This window comes from Sinohyriopsis cumingii, chromosome 1 (assembly GCF_028554795.1).
Source record: "Sinohyriopsis cumingii isolate HCF-2022 chromosome 1, ASM2855479v2, whole genome shotgun sequence".
In the NCBI taxonomy this organism is placed as follows: Eukaryota; Metazoa; Mollusca; class Bivalvia; order Unionida; family Unionidae; genus Sinohyriopsis; species Sinohyriopsis cumingii.
This window is the reverse complement of record NC_142961.1, coordinates 76,455,573-76,480,381: the sequence shown is the minus strand read 5'-3', so window position 1 is coordinate 76,480,381 and position 24,809 is coordinate 76,455,573. Positions and strand designations below refer to the sequence as shown.

The 24,809-nt window shown below is 34.9% G+C and overlaps 1 protein-coding gene across 3 annotated transcripts in view; it reads left to right on the top strand.

The window, feature by feature from the left end:
- Window positions 1–24,809, top strand: part of LOC149807158 (microtubule-associated serine/threonine-protein kinase 2-like) — a 346,090-nt gene that overhangs the window by 307,317 nt on the left and 13,964 nt on the right. For all 3 annotated transcript variants that reach the window (XM_089962846.1, XM_089962854.1, XM_089962861.1), the window contains 6 exons: window positions 1,548–1,658; window positions 2,831–3,058; window positions 10,929–11,068; window positions 11,434–11,681; window positions 13,015–13,181; window positions 16,010–16,129. In XM_089962846.1, coding sequence (XP_089818972.1) covers window positions 1,548–1,658; window positions 2,831–3,058; window positions 10,929–11,068; window positions 11,434–11,681; window positions 13,015–13,181; window positions 16,010–16,129 — 1,014 coding nt within the window. The remainder of the gene's footprint in view (window positions 1–1,547; window positions 1,659–2,830; window positions 3,059–10,928; window positions 11,069–11,433; window positions 11,682–13,014; window positions 13,182–16,009; window positions 16,130–24,809) is intronic.

Genomic DNA, 24,809 nt, shown 5'->3' with positions numbered 1-24,809 from the left:
TGACCAATGTGTTGTGTTGTCTGACAAAAGCTATAACACTGTGGATGCATGCGCTACCTATATGGAGTTTGTGGATATATTTTTCCTTTAATAAAATGCTAATGTCAACCAAAAAGGTGAATAAATCAAAACAGTAAAAGCTTAGTTTCTTTCATTTTATTATCAAGTAAGCATTTTATTTATCTATTTTATTGTAACATGTGGTGTTGGCGGTGGGGGGAGCGCAAATTGAACACAATTTATTTTGTTTCCTAAGTATTGGGACACATGATGTTGGTTAAAAAAAATTCACCATACATTCTGTTACACGGAAAGAAAAGAAATTTTTCGTGTCCCAACATTTGTGGCAAATACGGAATTATGGTGCTGAAATAAAATTATATTTACATGTTTTTATTAACAGTATTATGGTGCTGAAATAAAATACTATGGAAATGTTTTTACATTATTATGGTGCTGTAATCAGCATGGACATGTTTTTACAGTATTATGATGCTGTAATAAATATGGACATGTTTTTGTAGTAGTATGGTGCTGTAATAAATATGGACATGTTTTTATAGCATTATGATGCTGTAATAAATATGGACATGTTTTTGTACTAGTATGGTGCTGTAATAAATATGGACATGTTTTTATAGCATTATGATGCTGTAATAAATATGGACATGATTTTTGTAGTAGTATGGTGCTGGAATAAATATGGACATGTTTTTATAGCATTATGATGCTGTAATAAATATGGACATGATTTTTCAGTATTATGGTGCTGGAATAAATATGGACATGTTTTTATAGCATTATGATGCTGTAATAAATATGGACATGATTTTTGTAGTAGTATGGTGCTGTAATAAATATGGACATGTTTTTATAGCATTATGATGCTGTAATAAATATGGACGTTTTTTTGTAGTAGTATGGTGCTGTAATAAATATGGACATGTTTTTATAGCATTATGATGCTGTAATAAATATGGACATGATTTTTCAGTATTATGGTGCTGGAATAAATATGGACATGTTTTTATAGCATTATGGTGCTTTAATAAATATGGACATGTTTTTATAGCATTATGATGCTGTAATAAATATGGACATGTTTTTATAGTATTATGGTGCTTTAATAAATATGGACATGTTTTTATAGCATTATGATGCTGTAATAAATATGGACATGTTTTTATAGCATTATGATGCTGTAATAAATATGGACATGTTTTTATAGCATTATGATGCTGTAATAAATATGGACATGTTTTTACAGTATTATGGTGTTTAGTATGGAATAGAGAGGGAGAGGGTGATATTGAGGTTGAGGTACATATCTATATTTTGTCAAGAAGGAGATATTGAAACTCCCGGGATAAAGCCATAAGCTGTGATGTGTTTTTTGTTTTTTAAAGCTTAGTTGATACTGATGTTATGTAATTGATCAACTTTAAAAGAATAAGTTTGTATCACATCTTGAACTGATTTTTTACTGATGAAAATTTGTTGTCATATTTGAACTTAATAGACCTTACATTGGTCCTATACTTTTGCAGGTAAACCGGTGGACTGGTGGTCGATGGGCATTATTCTGTATGAATTTCTAGTAGGTTGTCCACCCTTTTTTGGTGACACTCCAGAAGAGCTTTTCTCACAAGTCATAAACGGTAAGTTTATATAAAAAAACAAGATTGAGAACACTGCAGTTTATTTTAAACAGTCATGGCAGTTTGTAGGTCTTTTTTCACTAAATATAACAAGATTTTAGCTACAGCCTCCGGAAAATAGCTCATATGTTTTCCTTGTGTGATATTTTGTTCATTGAACAGCTATTAAAATGATGTCACTATGATTTCTCTGCAGAGCTGCACTAATCACTATGGGGTACAAGCCTCAGTTAACTCCAATATATGTCCACATTTGGTCTTAAGACATTACAGTTAGTATGAAATTACCAATATATATATATATATATATATATATATATATATATATATATATATATATATATATATATATATATATATATATATATATATATATATATATATATATATATATATATGTTGCACTCTCTTTTGCTTTATTTTCTTAAAAGTCAATAATGCAGATGTCAGCTTCATATCATAGGTGTAACAGCCATTTTAGTTGTAGGTGTTGATCCATTTAAGTTGAAGGAGTTGACCCATTTAAGTTTCTTGAAGTGTTATGCCAAAATAAACATTATCAGAAATGTTACTTATTACTGATCCATGAGTAAAGCCAGTAATTCGTCTTTGTGATTGTCTTCAATTAATTCTGTATACGGTCGTTGCTCAAACAATCATGGATTTGATACCTTTATTAATAACATCAACAAATATTTTAATTAAATCTGAATACATTCAGTGAATATTCAAATAGGAAATTTGATTTTCAGTGCTTTCATGTCTTAAAGAATACATTTTTACATTTATGCACACATATGCTATCTTCTCCAAAAAACGACATGTGATTAATGTGTCTGCTTCTTTCTGACTAGGTTCTAAAAATAAATTGAAATATCTCATTATTTAGATAAATGTTTGAGACAACATCAGTATGCAGGTGTTCGATTATGAGAGTGCGGAGGGAATTCATGAGGCAAAAGGTTTTTCCATGTGCGGAACTGCAGGACTAAATGTTTTGCTTGAGTTTTTGATAGTTTGAGTTTTCCAGGGTCATGGACCAGAGAATGCTTAACACAGAATGGAGCTAGTCCTTTGAGTAATGCTAAGTATTTGGGTAATATTTGAGTTATGAAAGTAAGTTGTATTTGGACCTTTGAGGATTTTTATCTAAAATGTTTATTTAATAACAGAGGAGATCCAGTGGCCAGAGGAAGAGGAATGGAAAGTACGAGATGATGCCAAAGATCTCATAACACAGTTGCTTCAGCACAATCCACTAAATCGGCTTGGCACAGGGGGAGCTCATGAGGTTAAGGAGCATGTTTACTTTGAGGGTTTGGACTGGGAGGGACTGCTGAGACAGAAAGCAGAATTTGTTCCACATTTGGAGGATGAAGAAGATACAAGCTATTTTGACAGTAAGTTCATGTCCATCATTTGTCAGTAAGTATGAGTGCATTAAAAATGGATGATACAGGTTATGATTTCATCAATCATTAATGCAGCAGTCATCCTTTTTCTTTCTAAAATTGATTTCATGTGTTGTCATGAATGGTCCTTAATGCTAGATCTAAAAATATATTAATGCAGATGACCTAAAAAATGTCTAAAAAGAATTCTTTTATACAGGTTAGAATGATTTCTTACTGTATTTTCTCCTTTCACAAAGATTGTGTACATTCAAATCACCCTCAAAAGGTCAAGGAATTTTTTGGACCGTTAAAACTGCAGCCCTGTTGTCAGATTGTTTTCCAGGTCGGTTTACACAGGCTTTGTCATTGTTTGATCCTGTACAGTTTCAGTAAGTTATCTTAAACCTTTTATTTGGACTTGCAAGAAGTTTTCTTTTTCCTTAAAGTTTTCTGTATTTATTACAAATAGGCTGCAAATTATGATAACAGATGACAGTAGCATTCTAGAGTGGTCACCTATGGAGGGATATACTAAACTGACCTTTTCAGAGGTAAATTGAAGACATGATGTTCATTTGAAAAGGTAGAAGGAAATTGTGAAAGGAACCCATTTTGTTTTTTTCTTGAAGGCCCAGTATCGTACATCTATCTGTATGTTGTTTCCATCAAATTATTTGAGTAGACCGTCATCTATAGTTACCATGGTTACATAAGTATGGATAGGTTGCACCTGAGGTATCGAAGACTCCTGATATTTTCAGGTGAAAGTCGCTGATAAAAATAATAAGACTGGTTTCTGCACCATGTATAGTAACCATCATTGTGGATGGCTTTCACTTGGAGCAAGAAAGAATTTTATTGATTCTTGGTATTAAAACGTCAGAGGTCTGGGCCACTGACAAAAAGAAGAAAACTGGCTTCCACTTGATAACTCAAATTCCCTACCATCTACAGTTGCCAAATTTTGTGGATGGCTTGCACTTGATTAAGAATGAACCCTATTGATTTCAGGGTCAAAAGTTGAAAGTTATAGGTCACTTTGACCAATAGAATAAAAAGAGTTTCCACACAATAACATTTTTAGCTCTTTATCACAGACCTAGACCAAACTTTTGCATGTGTTAAACTTAACTTGGGTTTGTGAGAGTAACAGTTTTGGGGTCTAGTTACTCTATATTTTCACAAATAAGTCAGATTCTACTGCAGACTCCATAGATCCAGATTTGCCATAATACAATGTGCTGGCAGGTCTGGCTCTGTGCAGTTTGATAGGCCTGATAAGTTGTCTATGACTCATTGTTGTGTGCAGTTATATGCAGATATACATTATATATCAGGTTTCTAGATTGTATGGCACATTGAGATGCAAAGTACCATAATAATAAAGAAGAGTTAACTGCAAGCAACATAGACCCTGGTCTGCTTTTGCATAACGTATCAGCAGATGAGGATCTGTTTTTTTGTTCTACATTTCATTGAACCCTTCATCCCCTCAAGGACCCATGAGATGGTGCATAACGTTATGTGACTGGTCAGGATACAAGTCCAAAATGATTGTCAGTTTGTGGTTTTAGCTACTGACAAAGTTTTTGTGGTTTTTCCACTAGTTCTTGGTGACCCCCTCACATTTCAATACTCCTGTGAAAGACAATTGGACTTGGAATGATGCGCTCCATGCACAGCTCTAAACCTGATTCCCATTGCACATGGATCTTTTGCAGATTGCTATAGACAATTGTAGCAGTGTTACAGATGAACTGAGATCAATGACATTATTCGAGATAGTTCATGACTCAAAGTTGGGCAATTTATTGGAGCTCTTCTTTACATCAAGACACTTAATTTGGGCATGTATATTGTTGATGACCCTGATTTGGTAATGTTATTGGAACTTGTCCTATTGACTATATCTAGTGTTGATATAGATCTGTCCCCAAAGTTGGGCATGTATATGTTTGATGACCCCAAAGTTAGGTATGTACTATATGGTTTATAATCCTGAAGTTGGAGGTCATGTCAATGGGTTGAAGAGCCATCATTTCAAGTAGCAGGGCTAAATTTACCATCTATGTTTCAAGCAACTTCAAGTCATGTGACACCAACATGGTCAATTACAGACCAGAAAAATAACCAGTGTGCTGCCAATTAACATTTTTGAGGCAACAAGCTGATCTCTCAGAAATGGCAACATGAGCTGGTGATCAAGATTAACTTAATCTGCTTTCATATGTAAAATGCCACCATTATTTTATCCACATTTATTCATAGTTGACAGGTTTGCTGTCCATTTGGCACATATTTGCATTACTAGTTTTTCACAACATATTTGGTGGAAACAAATGCTTAGAACAAACATACACAATAATCTAAGAATCAGTTTATGCAAATGATGGCAAAATGTTTTAGCATATACATGTAAAACCCCAGAATTATGTCTTTTTCTAAATGTCACCCATGTCAGCAAGAAATCCTAGCTCTTCCCAACATGTGGCTTCATAAAAAATGACAATAATGAAACCTTCATAAGTTGGGTTCAAAAACACACAAAAATGTATTTTTATGAAATATTGCAGACGTTTCTGCCAAGGAGTCATATTATATAACCGTAATGTTAATGATCAAGCTTAAATCATTATTAAATTTTAATTCTTTTTCATTTTTATGATGTGTAATATATTTTCCAGGCTAGACTTGACATACATGACTGAGAATTTACTGGGATGTAATCAGTCAGTCTGCCTGCTTTCAGTGGAATTCTCATCTAGAGACACTAGTATAAAAATTAAACATTTTTATGCCACATAGATTAAAAATAATATGGCATATAAAGTATTTCACATAGATTAAAAATAATATGGCATATAAAGTATTTCACATAGATTAAAAATAATATGGCATATAAAGTATTTCACATAGATTAAAAATAATATGGCATATAAAGTATTTCACATAGATTAAAAATAATATGGCATATAAAGTATTTCACATAGATTAAAAATAATATGGCATTTAAAGTATTTCACATAGATTAAAAATAATATGGCATATAAAGTATTTCACATAGATTAAAAATAATATGGCATATAAAGTATTCTACATAGATTAAAAATAATATGGCATATAAAGTATTCCACATAGATTAAAAATAATATGGCATATAAAGTATTTCACATAGATTAAAAATAATATGGCGTTTAAAGTATTGGTATAAAGCAAATTGATATACCAGTACTATTGGTATATCAAATTGTGAGCTGCCCATGGCGCAGTAATATGCATATATAAACATTCTTGCAACCGTGTGCTGTTGATTCTAGATCAGTGATGAATTTCCACACATTATTCATTAGTTTGTGACATATGAAAATAACGATATTCCCATTTTCTAAATGAAATTATTATGGTACACAATTTCATCATAATCCTTTCTGCTTTCTGTTTCCCCCTTACCACCACTCCGGTGGCCTAGTGGTTATAGCATCCGCCTCGGATATGGGAGGTCGTGGGTTCAATCCCTGGCTGAGTCATACCAAAAACATACAAAAATGCTACTAACAGCTGCCTCGCTTGGCACTCAGCATGAACACATTAACCCCTGCCAACGAGTTTATGTGGCAGGAGGTAGTTGTCTACTGCCGAGCTTTGTAGCGGCAAGATCATGTATGATACACTAAAGTGGGTGGTATTATAGAAAGGTAGACAGATGTAGCTCTACAGTGATACCAAATAATCTGGAAGTTCTAGTTGCACTACAAAATATAGAGGGAAAAACCTAATTATTAATTAGGATGTATTCAGAAATAGCTTTCAAAATGTGTTTCCTGCTTGAATTTCAGGCAAAAATGACAAAAACCTCCAGGGGTTAATGTGTTAAGAGGTTAGTGTTAGACTGGTCAGCCTGGTGTCAGGATAATGTGACTGGGTGGGACATCATGCTACATGTCTGCGGCATGCTAGACATCACTATAAAGTGTCATACTGCAGACATCATAGAGATATGACTGAAAAATTGTTGAAGCTACATTACAAATCCAAATCACACACACACACACACACATGTTCCCCCCTTACCTCATGCATAATGGAAAAAAACTATGCAGAAATCTCAAAAGAGAGAGAACAAGTTTTGTGGTTGGATGAAAACCTTGAAATTGAACTTAAACCAAGTAACCTACAAGAATATGGTTCATTGTAATGGTATGTGTGCACTTTCCTTGGGATTTATCTACAGTGTTTATGTAATCAATGATAAAAAGTTGCAAACCCTGTTGACATTATATTGTAAAGTTCTTGGTTACTGTAAATTTCTCGGTTACGTGATGTATTTAATGTTTTGTTGTTGTTTTTGTTTCTTAAACCTGTTATAATGTTCTAAAAAAGTATTAATTAAATATGAAAATGTCCAAAGGCCTGACCCTCCCTCTCTTTCTCTCTCTCTCTCTCTCTCTCTCTCTCTCTCTCTCTCTCTCTCTGGATCATCATAGCAAGATACGGGCAAAAATCTATGAAAAGAAGAGCGTAGAGGATTTTTTGCTTCTGTCATCCCAGGTTGTCTCTGGATATATGAATGATGGTAAAAGTTAAGTCAAACTAACCACAGGATGAGAGGGACAATTTGATTTTAAAGTCAAACCAACCAAAGGGGAGAGAGAGAATTTGATTTTAAAGTCAAACCGACCAGAGGGGAGAGAGAGAGAGAGAGTTTTATGATCAGTAGTGTTGTTATTGAGTTTTTTGATCGGTAGTGTTGTTATTAAAGCAGAATAATGACTTAGATCAACTGTAAATATATGAAAATATTTTAATTATTACTTCTTGGTTTGTCATTTTGGTTTGTTTTTATTCCACATTAATTTCCATGTGCTTGTACTTGAATGGTTTAGCATTCATGTGAATGGCATAGACACACTCGTGGTTGTGAGGAGTTCAATACACAGCTGCCTGTAGTAAATCTTAAATCCATTCAGAGGGCAAGTATATGTATTTGTATGCAATATTAATAAAATATATGTATAGAAATATATGTATAGTATGTATGCTGTATCATTGATATGCCACTTGTATAAATTTTTCATTAAAATTAAACTTGGCAAGCCTCATTTCCTTTTAATGAAAAATTTATACATCTTGTGGTATATCATTGCTACAGCATACATACTATACATATATTTCTATATTCTACATATATTCTATATTCTATATTATACACAGTATGGCAACCCTACTCTTGAATATTGTATTTTATGATAAAATGTTGGAGGTGGGGTTTGCTAAACAACCATAGAAGGGTTTCAGAGGTACCAGGAATTTAGACAAACTCAAGTTCTTCTTGGTGCTCCATGTCCACAGAATGTTTTCTTTATGCCCATATGTAGGAAATAATGCCAATTTCAGCTTGAAATAACATGAAGTTATGAATTTACAAATAGTGACCAAGCACCAGTATTAAAATTGTAGATGTTTTAAGTGTTTGAATGCTTCCTGTGAATTTATTTCAAATGCTATTATAAATATGAATTCATGTTTGATAAATCATCCCAGTGTTGTTACTGGAGAAGCTGTTTGTGACATCACTTCAAATCCAAATAATATCTCAACATCCCAAGTTCATACTAGTGATGGGCGATCCCTCCCCTGACAAAGATGATCACTAACTCACTCAGGCATCACTGAGTGATGAATTAGAAAACTGCTTTGCATAAAGCATTGCCATTGAACTTGCTGGAGGATGAATTAGAATGTCTCTTTGCAGAAATCATCAAAAATAAACTTTCTAGAATTTCTTTAGGGGGTTTTAATACAAGAATGGTGTAGAGCAACAGACACTTGGTTCAGCACTTGTCATCTGCCTGGCACATCGCATATAGCCCTGATGTTCAGCTGTACTTATTCAACCATGCAGGTTGAGGCCAGAAAATTTCCAGGGAGTTGAAAATACCTTATTACATGTGACACTTTTTGCCTCAAGACTGATTTGCCAGCTGCCTAGTTATCTTTAATGCAGACCAGACCCTCGATATTTACTTGTTGATGCTTTGTGTTATCTTGGAGCATTTACACTCTTCCATATGTTCCTCCCCATTTTAGTGTCATTCTTAGAGTTCTACAGAAATTGGAGGAAGGGGTGGGAAGGTGATGATGGTAGCACCAATCTTTAGTACTTAGCCATGGTTCCCCAAACTGTTGTCTTAAGTCCTGTCAGGAGTACATACTGCCCAGAACATTTGAGGTTCTGTTTCTTCCACAGAACTTCACCATGATGCACCCATTACTATCTTTCTGATATTTTATGCTGTATTTTGAGAAGGTCAACACAGTTACAATATCGGACATATCTCCAGTGATTGCTGTGCTTTTATGTTGAAAACCTGATCTTTTCATTTTGCTAATTTGTACATTTTGTTTTGGCATCCTTACCTGTGCTTGTTTAAATGGACTATATTACTATCACTACAGCTATATCTGTTATTACTGTAGTTTTGTTAGATGGTTCAAATTATTTGCAACACCCATTGTTTGCATGTAACCAGTGTTTTAACCAGAGATCTAATTTATACAGGAATGAAGTCACTTCATATGTTAATATTGTGTTAAAATACTGAAATTACTTTTACCAGTTTATAAACTTTTCTTGAAGCTTACCCTCATACACATTGGCTTCGCTTCTTGCATTGCTTCTAGCAAAAGAGATCAAATACCTTAATTTCTTAGATGTTACGAATTTACATATACATGAGAACAGAGTGCTCTTAAGCAATCTAATTAGTTGGATGAAATTGCTTAGCAGCTTATGCACAAGATTGGTATCTTTTTACAGTCACTTTTGTATATATTTTGATAGGACATAAACAGTATGAAGGATAATGAAACCAGACTGTTTGTTGGTATCTTTTTACAGTCACTTTTGTATATATTTTGATAGGATATAAATAGTATTAAGAATATAGAAACCAAACTGTTTGTTGGTTTCTATGCTCTTTTTTGGGGCAGTAAATAGGCACACTATTTCAAGATGGCTGAAATCCACCATGCAAGCTTCTGCCATCAGTACTGACATTTTACACTACATAATACAAGAATGGCATTCACAAGAGCTACTCATTCAGACATGTTACCTCAGGCTGTAACATTCAAAACAGCTGACTGGAGCTAAGACTCCATCTTTCTGAAATATTTATCAATATTTATCAGAAATCTATCACATTAGACTTGTCATTCAGTGTAAACCCATTTGATCAGTTACAACCCATTGTTATTAAATTTAGTACATGCATTTGTCATGTTCACTTGCATTTGCATAATAAATTCTTATGATTTATGATCGGTCTTTTTTACCCTACTATTCTTCTGTCACTGGATACATTCTAAATATCTCAATGGGTCTTGAAGGTATAATAAAATTGGAAGATTAAAAGATATTTACCAAGTTGAAGTTTGATGATAATTTCATTGAACCTGTAGTACCCTTACAGATCACACACACACACACACACACACACTCCCTGGGTCTTATCTTGTATCCTGTTACCTCTGTATGGACTGACCAATCATGTCACCTATTATGTCATCTTGTGATCGTAAAGGGTACTACAGGTTCAATGAAATTATCATCAAACTTCAACTTGGTGAGTATTGTTTCATATTCCAATTTACTCCTTACAAACTTCATAAACCCAGATCTGCCTGGTGCATTATAGGACTGTATATCTGCGATTTTGCAGTTTCACTTGGACTTGACTTATAAGCCAGTATAATACAGATTAGTTGATTGTAAACATTATTACATTACATTATTATATATTATGTGATAAGTTTACATTGCCATCTTGAGGTTTCGTGGATAACAATTAAAAAAAGTTGCTGGAATTTTTTTTAGTGCGAAGTGAACGATACAACCATGACCTGGACACAGAAGACACAGATGCTGATGATGCTGATGATGTACTTTTTCATAGCTTCTCTTCCTGTTCACCAAGATATAGCAAGGTGTACTCCAAAATTGAAGAGCTTCAGGAGGTAACATATTTCTTTTCTGTCAAACTAGTAAAAATGAACAGAATAAACAGAATAAAGATGTGTGTAACATATATATATATATATAAGATTGTGAAATTTCAGAATTGTTGTAAATAGAAATGTTAGGTTTCCACAATGAAATACTGGTGCAAGATTGGTCTGCAGCCATTTGCAATTTCAGTTCTGAGAGCCTTTGTCAGACTTGCAGAGATTGGCAATACATAATTGCCAGTACAGGTAAACTTGCCTCACTGGGCATCTCTGTATAAAGAAACATCTCAAAGACAGATTTTTTATCGTTCCAATGTCATCAGTCTAAACAGTGTTTTGTGCATAACTAAATGAAATCTTTCTTGTTGTATTAGGACACTGGGGAATGGAGAACACAAGATAGGCGTCGACACTCAAGTGCTGATGAGATGAGGACAAGGCTACTAGAAAAAAAGGCTTTAGAACGCAAGGACTCGAATCACTCAGATCATTCAGACTCTTCACTTGAACTGCAATCTGTGCTGTCACAGCAGCGAATACGGGCCAGCTCAGACACTGAGACCTCAAAGACTGAAGTTAGCACCATGCGGCTTGAGGATAATGTCTTCGATGGCTCTGATAGGTACTTCTCTCTGAATCTTTTAAATTTTCAAACTTTTGTTGGCAGTGCAAAAGCAAGAGTCATTTTTATTCTGGTAGTGGCAGCTTCATCATCAGTTACAATATGGCTTTGTTTAAAGTTTTCATTTGTGAGTGGGCAGGTTATATCTTGCTGAATTGGTTTAAAGTGACTTGTTTTTTAAGAGCAGGAAGTATTTATATGCTATCTAGGGTATAATTACTTTATTCTGCAGTAGTATACATTTCTTGTAACCATATCCTGATGGAAGTAACAGTCTTTGTACAATCATGATGCAGATACTAAATTTTTTCAGGTTGTATCAATAGTAAATGAACTTTGGTATATAGCTTTTAATTAGAAATAATGTTTATCACGTTCCAATGTATTAGTATAGTCACTTCAAAAGTATTAAATGAAATATCCCAATTTATTAGTTATGTTGTCACATCACAGGTACTATATGAAACAGTGTGATACAACACCTGGTAGCATCACTTCATAACATATGAAATACACATATTTATGTTTTGTTTTTGATCTCAAATCGGTGTTTATTGTACATAAAGTTTATGTACTTGTTGAATAATACAATGTGTCACTTCCTACACACATCCTATGCCTATATTAAATATTCCCATTACATTATTCCTACACACATTCTATGACATAGAGTAAATATTCCCATTACATTATTCCTATGCACATTCAGTGACATAGAGTAAATATTCCCATTACATTATTCCTATGCACATTCAGTGACATGGAGTAAATATTCCCATTACATTATTCCTATGCACATTCTATGACATAGAGTAAATATTCCCATTACATTATTCCTATGCACATTCAGTGACATAGAGTAAATATTCCCATTACATTATTCCTATGCACATTCAGTGACATAGAGTAAATATTCCCATTACATTATTCCTATGCACATTCAGTGACATAGAGTAAATATTCCCATTACATTATTCCTATGCACATTCAGTGACATAGAGTAAATATTCCCATTACATTATTCCTATGCACATTCAGTGACAGAGTAAATATTCCCATTACATTATTCCTATGCACATTCAGTGACAGAGTAAATATTCCCATTACATTATTCCTAGACATATCCATCCTATGGCATATATTAAATATTTCCATTACATTATTTTTTCTTTACTATTTTCAGCTCATCTCACAAACTTCACATCTACTGAACATTTATATTGTATCTTCTTTTGAAACGTATTTAAAAATTTAAATGTTTTTTAATCTAGAATGGTAACAATACAGTTATATTCTAGGCATTAAAAAACATAATTTTTATTTTTTGTTTCAGTTACTCCAGACAGCATTTGGTCAGAAGGACAATTTCATCGGACTCCTCTGGTTCACAAAATGAGAGTGATTCCTCTCCAGTTGTGACAAAACGTTCATTGAAATCCTCCTTGAGCAACATCCCACGACTTGCAGTGTCCTCAGATGATGACAAGCCCTCCACTAGTGGTATGTACATACTGGTCTATTACTGTCCAACATAATAAATAATGGTGAGATTTAAGAGACTGTATATACCCACTTATTAGATGATTCCAACTGCAAAATGCACAGACCCATACCGGCCATCGCATGATGCACTGGTAGATATGGATCTGCGCAGTTGTTAGGAGTAATCAGTTGAACAAACAATATAGACCATGATCTGAAAGCACATTTTGCTATGGCAGATAATGATCTTTTTTGTTTGCAGTTCAACTTGACACAGAAGCGTATATATCAGGAACGTCAAAAATGTACAATGTATATAGATATAACTGTGTGCTGCCAAACTAAGTTGAAAATACTTTATCTGACCATAAATATGTGTTGAAATTAAAAGTTGCATGAAAAAATTATTTTATAGATAAACTATAATTTGACATGGATAATTTTAGGTTCATAAAACAGTAGTAAACAGAACCCAAGACTAACCACAGTTCAGGATTATGGACAGTTTATGACTTATATGTGTCATTGCAACTTAATTGTTATGCACACCTCAAGGCACACAGCTATACCTGTTTAAATTCCAAATGGACTCTTCATTTATTTACATTATTTATAATTGTTAAAGCTACATGAAAAATTCAAACACACATACACAATATTTAGCTTTTCTGGACTTTAATATATGTGTTTTTACTGAACTAAGCCAATAAGAATTAATAATGGGCTATTGTTCCAGTCATGAATAATATCAAGTGTAAAACCTTGTGTCCAGAAATTGAATAGTATTGCCAGCTTAATAAACCCGTCTTAAGATTTTCTTGCACCTTTGCCCAAGTATATATCATGATTAGACAGTGTGACATATTAGACAGCATTACATATTATGATTAGACAGTGTTACATATTATGATTAGATAGTGATACATATTATGATTAGACAGTGTTACATATTATGATTAGATAGTGATACATATTATGATTAGACAGGGTTACATATCATGATTAGATAGTGATACATATTATGATTAGACAGTGTTACATATTATGATTAGATAGTGATACATATTATGATTAGACAGGGTTACATATCATGATTAGACAAGTGTTATGTATGATTAGACAGCCTTACATACCATGATTAGTCAGTGTTACGTATGATAAAACAGTCTTATATATCATGATTAGACAGTCTTAGATATCATCATTAGACAGTCTTACATAATGTGATTAGACAGTGCTACATATCATGATTGGACAGTGTTACATATTATGATTAGATAGTGATACATATTATGATTAGACAGGGTTACATATCATGATTAGACAAGTGTTATGTATGATTAGACAGCCTTACATACCATGATTAGTCAGTGTTACGTATGATAAAACAGTCTTATATATCATGATTAGACAGTCTTAGATATCATCATTAGACAGTCTTACATAATGTGATTAGACAGTGCTACATATCATGATTAGACAGTATTACATATGATTAGACAGTGTTACATAAGTTTAGACAGTGTTACATAGCATGATTAGACAGTGTTATGTATGAATGGACAGTGTTACATATTACGATTAGACAGTGTTACATATTATGATTAGATACTGTTACATATTATGATTAGACAGTGTTACATACCAAGATTAGACAGTGTTACATATGCTTAGACAGTGTTACATAGCATGATTAGACAGTCTCACATATTATGATTAGACAGTCCCACATATCATGATTAGACAGTGTTTCATGTTAAAGCCATGCCCCCACCTCAAGATCAGGGTCACAACAATTGAAAATGGAATTATCTGACTTGTTTCCTTGTTCAGATTAAACTTTTCAACCTTTGAAGATATTTTAATGAAACTTTAATTATGTGTGATGTATAGATGGTGTGTTATGTACCATAGCCATGCCCCTTCTTACAAGGTAAGGTAACACATGGTTTTTACAACTTGAAACTCACTGAACTCTGAAAAAAATTGAATTTCGCAAAGAAAACATTTTAAATTTATCAGCAAATTTAAAACATTAAATTCATAATGTTTTGTACACACCCCTTGCCTCAAAGGTCACAGCTAGGGAAAATGTAATTCTGTGACTTGTATCCTTGTCTGGAGTATAACGTTTAAACCTCTTATGATATTTTAATGCCAATTTACCCAATCATGACTTAGTATATAATGTACTGTGGCCACAACCCCTACCTGAAAGGTCAAGTTCAGAGCAAAATAAAATGTAATTCTGTGATTTGACTACTTGTCTGATGTATAACCTTTGAACCACTGAACATATTACAATGAAACTTTAGCCAGTTATTGATCATGTTTGTACCATACCTGAGTGTCAAGGACACAGCAAAGGTACAATGTAATTTTCACTTGTATCCTTATCTAAAGCATAATTTTCTGAACCACTTGTGATATTTTAATGAAGGTTTACCCAGTTGCATTTCTTGACTAGACAGAAGCCATTCCCCCTGCATCAAGGTCAAGGTCACAGCAATGGAAAATATAAAATCAGTGACATATATTCATGTATAGCTATCCTATGTGAACAAATGAAAATATTTTAAGGAAACTTTAGAGCATTTTATGTCATGATTTGAGTTTCATTGCTTTATTCCCTGTCATACTTCATGCCCAAAAAATCAAGGTCACAGTAAGGGATAATTTAAGTCAGTGGCCTGTTTCCTTACCCAGACTGTTTTTTTATGTATCCCTGATGTTTCTAGTTTGGCAGTTACGGTCATTAGTAGGGAAACGATCATCAATTGGGAATATTTTGTGCTATTTGTAGAGCCCATTTTTAAATTGTAATACTCTAATGCAATTTATTCAAGGTCTATCACCAGTGGATGAAGCTAGGGAACAGAGGACCAGCAAGTTCAAAACTGCCAGCCCAAAACATATGCAGAAATCTGTGTCAGCTGGTGCCCTCACCCTTCTAATTAATACGCCAGGTTTTACCAATTTTTCCTTATATTTTTATTCTCATGTAAGAATTTATCGTCTCAAAATTTGTATGCAATTCATTTTTACATTTTTGAAGTTTAATTTCAGCTGGCACCATATAATCACTATTGTACATTGCTGTCTGTAGTCTGTGACATTATTCTGTGACAGTTTTATGTAATTTGTTATAGAAATTGAGAAATAAATATGACCAGTCTTTTTTTAAAAAAGCCCGTCATTGTTCACTGTACATTTTAATTGTATGATTGATGTAATCGAAGACATGCAGTCATGATTAGACACTAAAATCTGCATAAATTAGGACAGACATTCAAACCAGAGTCCTGTTTACTCTCCTAAATAGGTCTTGCAGTATGTATGTGTCCAGAACGATATTTCTTTTTTCTCTTTATGAGGAAACCATGTTATTGCCATGTCGTCATTATTTTAAAGTGATTGGTGTTTTTATGGTTTAACATTTTTGGTGGGATTATCAAGGGAGAATTATAGTATGTTTATGCCTTTATGATACTGTACTGGTTCTGTGCTCAAATTGAACAGTCCATCAATACATAACACTCCAGATTTTGTAAGAACATTCAGGTTTTTTCACTCTTTATTTTCTTGAAAACTTAGTATGTAGTACAATACAGTATAGGCATGGCTTTCATGGTTTTCTCAGAAAAGAAAAGGCTGACAAAATGAATTATTATCTCAAGTATACAGCAACTTTCCATCTGACAAGTTTTTCTTTGAACAAACAGACATAACTTCAGAACATTTGCACGTACAGTACTGATATGCTGTATAGGAACAGCTGTTCAAACTTTTCACCTGCTTAATACATCAGTGTCCATGAAAGTGATTACACAGGACATACTGGGCTTCACTTTACTTGTTTGCTGGTTTGTTAGTGGTTCTGCTGAATGATTTCACTGAAAATAACAGTAATACACACTAAATCAAGCAAATGGCACTAGTAGTAGGTGGTCAAAGTCAGCAAATGGCACCAGTATTAGGTGGTCAAAGTCAGCAAATGGCACCAGTATTAGGTGGTCATAGTCAGCAAATGACACCAGTATTAGGTGGTGAGAGTCACAAATGGCACCAGTATTAGGTGGTCATAGTCAGCAAATGACACCAGTATTAGGTGGTGAGAGTCACAAATGGCACCAGTATTAGGTGGTCAAAGTCAGCAAATGGCACCAGTATTAGGTGGTCAGAGTCACAAATGGCACTAGTATTAGGTGGTCAAAGTCAGCAAATGGCACCAGTATTAGGTGGTCAGAGTTGGCAAATGGCATTAGTATTAGGTGGTCAAAGTTGGCAAATGGCACCAGTATTAGGTGGTCGAAGTCAGCAAATGGCACAATTATTAGGTGGTCAAAGTCAGCAAATGGCACTAGTATTAGGTGGTCAGAGTTGGCAAATGGCATTAGTATTAGGTGGTCAAAGTTGGCAAATGGCACCAGTATTAGGTGGTCAAAGTCAGCAAATGGCACCAGTATTAGGTGGTCAAAGTCAGCAGATAGCACAATTATTAGGTAGTCATAGTAAGCACAGGGTACCAATATTAGGTGGTCAGAGTCAGCCAATGGTACCAGTATTAGGTGGTCAGTCATCAAATGGTACCAGTATTAGGTGGTCAGAGTCAGCAAATGGTACCAGTATTATGTGGTCAAAGTCCGAAAATGCTATCAAAGCAATAAATGGCATTATAACTTCAATAAAATTTACACATTGACATCTCCCATGCTGATGGCCATATTGTCATAGGTAGGTTCATGTGTTGCATGCATTGCTAAGGGATTAGGATTAGTTCATTGTAAAGCACATTTAATTCTACTTGCAGTTAGGACCCAATAAATTCAGTGCTGTTTAATTACTCTACCAAATGAAACCCACATCAAACCCAATAAAGTCATTGCTGTTTAACTACCCAACCCAATAAAACACATATCAGACCCAATAAATTCATTGCTGTTTAATTACCCAACTCAATAAAACACATATCAGACCCAATAAATTCATTTCTGTTTAATTACCCTACCCAATAAAACACGTATCAGACCGTCAAACCCAGTGAATTCAGTGCTGTTTAATTACCCTACCCAGTGAAACCCACATCAAACCCAGTTAATTCAGTGCTGTTTAATTACCCTACCCAATAAAACACATAAGAGACCCAATGAATTCAGTGCTGTTTAATTACCCTACCCAATAAAACACATACCAAACCCAATGAATTCAGTGCTGTTTAATTACTCAACCCAATAAAACACATATCAGACCCAATAAATTCAGTGCTGTTTAATTACCCTACCCAGTAAAACACATATCAAACCCAATGAAATCAGTACTGTTTAATTACCCTACCCAATAAAACACATATCAGACCCAATGAATTCAGTGCTGTTTAATTACCCTACCCAATAAAACACATATCAGACCCAATGAAATCAGTGCTGTTTAATTACCCTACCCAATAAAACATATATCAGACCCAATGAATTCAGTGCTGTTTTATTATCCTACCCAATAAAACATATCAGACCCAATGAATTCAGTACTGTTTAATTACCCTACCCAGTAAAACACATATCAGACCCAATAAATTCAGTGCTATTTAATTACCCTACATAAAACACATGTCAGACCCAATAAATTCAGTACTGTTTAATTACTCTACCCAATAAAACACATATCAGACCCAATAAATTCAGTACTGTTTAATTACCCAACCCAATAAAACACATATCAGACCCAATGAAATCAGTGCTGTTTAATTACCCTACCCAGTAAAACATATATCAGACCCAATAAATTCAGTGCTGTTTAATTACCCAACCCAATAAAACACATATCAGAACCAGTAAATTCAGTTCTGTTTAATTACCCAACCCAATAAAACAGATATGGGTAAACTTAATTTAAAAACATACAGAATTAGGACGTTTTACAAGGAGATGTTTTGTCATTACATCTCAAACATGGTTCCCAAAACAACAGAGTAGAATAGATGATATTTTAAGCAAATTGTTCATTTAATCAGCATTTCCATCAACATGGATTACTTTTCTGCTTCAAATTAATTCTGCAATTACAGTGACACTAGGATATAAGCTTAATGCCTTCGAAATCCAGAAAGTTGAAAATTGTCTTTTCCATCTGCGGTATATTATTTAGACAAAAGGCATTAACCCTCACCCAGCACCTCCCTTTGATGCTGTCAGGTGTCATTAATCTTAAGCTTTCACTGCTGATAAGTCAACATTAAGCAGAGACCTCCCAAGAATCCATTCAAAATTCTCCTGAATTTCAACCATCTATCATCAAATTTGGATCATTTTTGCATAGTAACATGTTGAATCTTTGTTATTTTTTCATGTTTATTTTTAAGTGAATTTGTCACATTTGTGAACTTCACTGTTTCAGACCATATGTTTCATCAGAGTATCCTTGCGTGTTGTACCTCATTTTTGTCGCATTCTCTACATGTTCTCGCTCACTGTGTTGGTAACAGGAATCATTTTGGTGACAATAACGTGTTTTGTGCTTGGTTCATTAACTTTTTTGTTGCTTTTGCCATTTCCAAACCTACTGAATGATGTACAGATGTTCTGGATGCAAGAAATTTAAAGCTCATGAGAATAACCAGGACTTGTGCCTCATTTGCACTATGTGCACACCTTCAGGGACATGAAACACCAACACATCTTGGACAGCCTAATGGTAGGTGCCAGGCTTCTGTACTTAGTTCTCATTGGATTGCTCTATTTCCAGAAAACGAGTGGGTGATCCAAGTCATTATGCTGCTGCTTTAGATTTTGTTTCTTTCCAACCCCCTCCCCTCTTGCCCTTTCTGCTAGCTACAGCAGTTCCTTCGCAAAAAGAGAAGGCCAAAATCATATAGCAGATGTGGTTGCTAATCAGTAAATGGGCATTGGAGATCGTTTGCAAATTGCAGTCGCTGGAGTTTCTGTTCAAGGCTCATCCTTGTACAAAAGTACAATCAGTATATTTCATCAATGAAGTTAAAGATGGAGATGGTTTGATTAATCCGATTTGAGCTCTCCCATTCAACCTAAACATAAGTCCATGGGTTTTCACCAAGATTTTGTACTTTTTCATCACCCTGTTCCAGTCAACTTTATCCACAGCACTGGTAGTATACCTGGACAACATCCTCCAGAAATATATGGCAAGTTTTATCCTAGCCAAGGTCAGGGATAATCTCCAATCCCATTAACATTATTCTGATTTTCTAATCAACTGGGGAAAACTCGGACTTCTGCCCATCTTAACATTTTATCAGCCTCAGCATGGAATTTAAAACTAATCTCAATCTAGTATTGTTCTTTCAGATTATTCACTGTGGCAGCAGACCTGATACCACTGAGCCATCTTTTCATGCACCTTCACAAATGGCTTTGCTCATACATGCCAACCATTCCACTTTTGGCATAATCATTACACTTTTTTTCATCAAATTACATTTTATGCTTGCATGTATATGGATTATGCTTTTTTTATATAAATTTGAGAATATGTAAAAAGAGAGCATAAGAGTACTTTCCATATTTCTTATTTCTAGCAAATGTATATGACCCATTTCCAAGAAAACATGTCTTTTTTTTCAAATTTGAATTCTGAATTAGATTTATATTGATAAGCTATCTAGTTGGCAGACAAGTCTATACTTTTAAAGAAAATGGCACCACATGTTAAGCAAAATGCCTTATGGTGCTGGTTATGGATTTTATATACTGGAAAACATTAGAGCAGATGGATCTTTGCGAACTTCAAAAATGTCCAATCAGAAGAAAGGACAAATTAACACCGCTTTTCAAACTTTAGAAGAATAACATAATATAGCATGCTGAGCACACAAGCATGCTCATTGTATAATTCTTGTTTACAGTCATTCAGTGAAAGTTGCACATGCACTAGACTAGTTAAAGTGAGTGATGAATGTAACAAATTTTTCAGTATATTTTGTGTTTGTATTCTGGTTCTAATACATATGGATTTTGCCCTTTGTAACAAGAATTTTGACTAGGTGCAGAACTAGGTTAGTAGCAAAAATAGATGTATCTTTTTCGTACATGCTGTAGTTCTGGTATGTAATATAGAGAATAAACTTATAATGCCCAAATTATGCTTTTTTCCCACATATAATAGCAATAATTATGCTTATACCTCTCGGTGGGATTGGCATGTGTGCTTTGCTGGATCAGTGGTGCCCCTTTTTTTCAGTCCATACAATCAAAAGATCTGAAATCATGAACAAGATAATATCATTGCTGATTCAGTGGTACAACTTTGATTGGCTCACAAAGAGAAATTCCTCTGGAAAAGCCCCAGTCATAAGTTATAGTATGTACAGATGCCAGTATGTATGGTTGTAGAGTTTACCTGTTGCCAGGCTTCAAGACTGCCAGCAGCATGCGAGGATCATAGGATATGTCTCCCTGTATCCTTCTAGAAATGAAGACTGTATTAGGTGCCTTTGACATCTGGAAAGACCAGCTATTTGGGTTAGTTGTCTTAATCATGTCAGACAACTTGGTGATGGTTGCCTATCTCTTCAAGCAAGGGGGGGGGGGGGCCAAAAATCACCCAACTGGTGCATGTTGGTTAGCAATTCCTGCATTGGTGTTCCCAACTCAACATAACTGTTCAAATCAGACACATTCCCGGCAAAATCAATATCATGGCTGATACTGTCAAGAAAAGGACAGTCTGGTCATGCTGAATGGTCGGTTCAGCAATTGATCTTTTATTACATTTGACATTTTTGTTACAAAGGTAACCTAAAATTGCCCACCTTTGTCTCTCCAGTAATGTACCCTACAGCTTGGGCAGTGGATGCACTTTCAGTCAGTTGCAAGGGGGTGGGGTGGCCATTCTCTACCCACCCACAATCTTTGTACCAAGAATAATTGAGAAATTAAAAGGTCAGTATTGCAACTGATTCTGATTGCCCCTCTTAGATGGTTTAAGTCCTCAGGTCAACAGTCTGTTGCATTTGGTGATAGATCCACCCAGGAGATTCACTGTCTCTTCTGGTGCAGCTGAATCTTTTCCACAGTCCCAGGTATTCCATCCCTGTCCAGACCAACTCCTTCATGCCTGGTTTGGACACAAGTGCCCTCTGTAGGAAAGAATTCTAACCTTTGATTATGGCAAGAATATTGCAAGCAAGAAGGCTTTCCACTTTGAAGACATATGACTGAAAGTGGCATATATTCTAAGACTGGTGCAAAGACAGTAATGTCAGCTCTTTGAGTGCCACAACCCCACCCAACATTAGGCAGACATTTATTTCTCTGGTGTTATGAGGAGAAAAAGTTGTCTCCAGTTACCATCGAAGGCTACCGTTCCATGATATCCAACACATTCATGCATCTTCGCAGATGAGATACCAGTCACGATAAAGATTGATCAGATCTTGTACCCAGATTTGACTTGAAAAGACTAAAGTTTCTCACTCTGTTTTCCAAAATGAATCTCACATAGGTCCTGACATGGCTTAGTTAAAATTGAAGCCTTTAGGGAAGTCCCGATGAAGCTTTATCATACAAAATCTTGTTTTCTGATAGTTTTAGCTTCATGCAGACTGAGCAAATTACATGCATCTTCAATGGACTGAACTATCTTCACCTCAGCTTGGATGCTTCTGTAGTCCTCATGACACAACCAGACCTTGTTGCCAAGAATAGGCTGCCTTCAGTGGACAGAGAGTAATCATGCACATATTCTTTTTGATGGAAAAGTCAAGCAAAGTGTCCCTGCAAGATCCCATCCAGGCTTTCAGATGTTACATGAAGAGAACAGAGATACTTTGAGGAACAAGAAAATGACTTCCTCCTGGTCAAGTTCAGGAAAGAAGATATTACCCCTCAGTCCCTAATATCGTTGCTGAAATGGGTCATACACTCTTAAGTCACAAAAAAATGAGTCACCTCATGAAGATTTCAGCTCATAAAATTAGAGCACACTCAGTGAACTTCTCTTTCTAGCAATGATAGAAGCTATTGGCTAACATGTATATTCAACCTTCTCAAGTTTCAGTCTCAGGGACCTAGTTTCCCAGAGACAAGAATTGAATCTGGTGGGTCCAGTGGCTGCAGTCTAGTTCCCCACCAACTCTATATAACATCAGCACAGGCTACATTACGATCATACCTAGTGCTTTTGCTAGATTTTCTCACTTTGTTGGTAAGAAGAGTTCCAATAACTCTTTTTCTTAACCAGTTATGATCGCCATAGGTTACATGACTGTTGGCTGTGCTGCATCAAAGTTGAGGGAATGGGTTATCTTTCATATAGTCAATCCAACTTCTTCCCTCAAGGATGCCTAGGGTATGGGATGGATCCTCTGCATTCCCTCCCACTATCACATATTCTCCTGTTAATGTTAATGTGATTAGGGAGTGTAATTGAACAGAAATCCAATTTGATTCTCCAAAAATACTTACCCAATCACATTACTTTAACACTCTGTCATGCATACTCATTTTCCATCACTCAGCTTAAAACTAGTGACACTTGGTGCCTCATGGTGAGGTAATGGGCAAGGGCTGTTACCCTTTGTCTATATGATATAGACAAAAAAAGATGTTTTTCATCTTGCTGATTTGGGAGGTGGTAAGCTTATGTCCTATTAGGAATGTGATAGGGTAAAGTATTTATGGAGAAACATAATTTACTTGGAAATTTTATTTTTATTCAGTTAATATTATTGATCTTGATGGTATCTTACTGGGGCCACTTAACAGCATAGCTGGAATGGGGGTGGGAAACACTTGAGGTTTGCAGTATGTAGTTATTAACTCAATAAACCCTGGAGATTTTGTCATTTTTGCCTGAAATGCAAGTAGGAAACACATTTTGGGGGCAGCTTTTGAATACATTCAAATAAATCTGCTTCCAAGAGATTTCCATTTAGCCTCATGCCTAGTTGTGTTAGAAACATCATTTTTCATTGGCTATTTCACTCACACATGTGAAGAGGGGTAAAAGTTGGAGTTCTTTTCTGTTTTTCTTTTCTTTTTTGCTTTTTGGACACATCATGTTCATGTCCTGGCCACTTGAACTCCCAAACTTATCTTACTTTTTGCAAAGGTTCACCTGTGTATGTTCAGTTCACACCAGTCTGCCTCAGATCTGAGGCCAAAAAGTCTAAAATTTAGACACAAAATCTGATTCCAACAAAGGGCTAATTTTGGTGTTAAAAAATTGGGTCTTAAAAAAATATTTTTCCCTCATTATTTTGTTATGCGAGTAGAAAGTCTAGATTATATGGCATCCTTGTAGAACTACATCTACCTTTCTGTAATACCACCCATTTTGGTGTCTGTTAAATGACATTGACGCTACAGAGCTTGCAGGTAGTACCTATCTCCTGATGCACAAACGTGGCACCAGGGGTTAGCAGGTTAGCTTTATTTGTTTAATAACATGGTTTCATGGTCTCAGATAACTTGTCGATTGGCTTCATAAGTTTTCAGAACAGTAGTATAAAGGGTCAAATGTATTCACTGGTCAAATAGGCTTCTCTTTCATTTTACTTTTACAGCAATGGCTGCTATGATAAAAGCACTGAAAACATACAGAACAGTGTATCGAAATGGACAGTGTTTCCACTTATTTGTTGGTGTCAGATTATTAATCGTTAATTTTGTG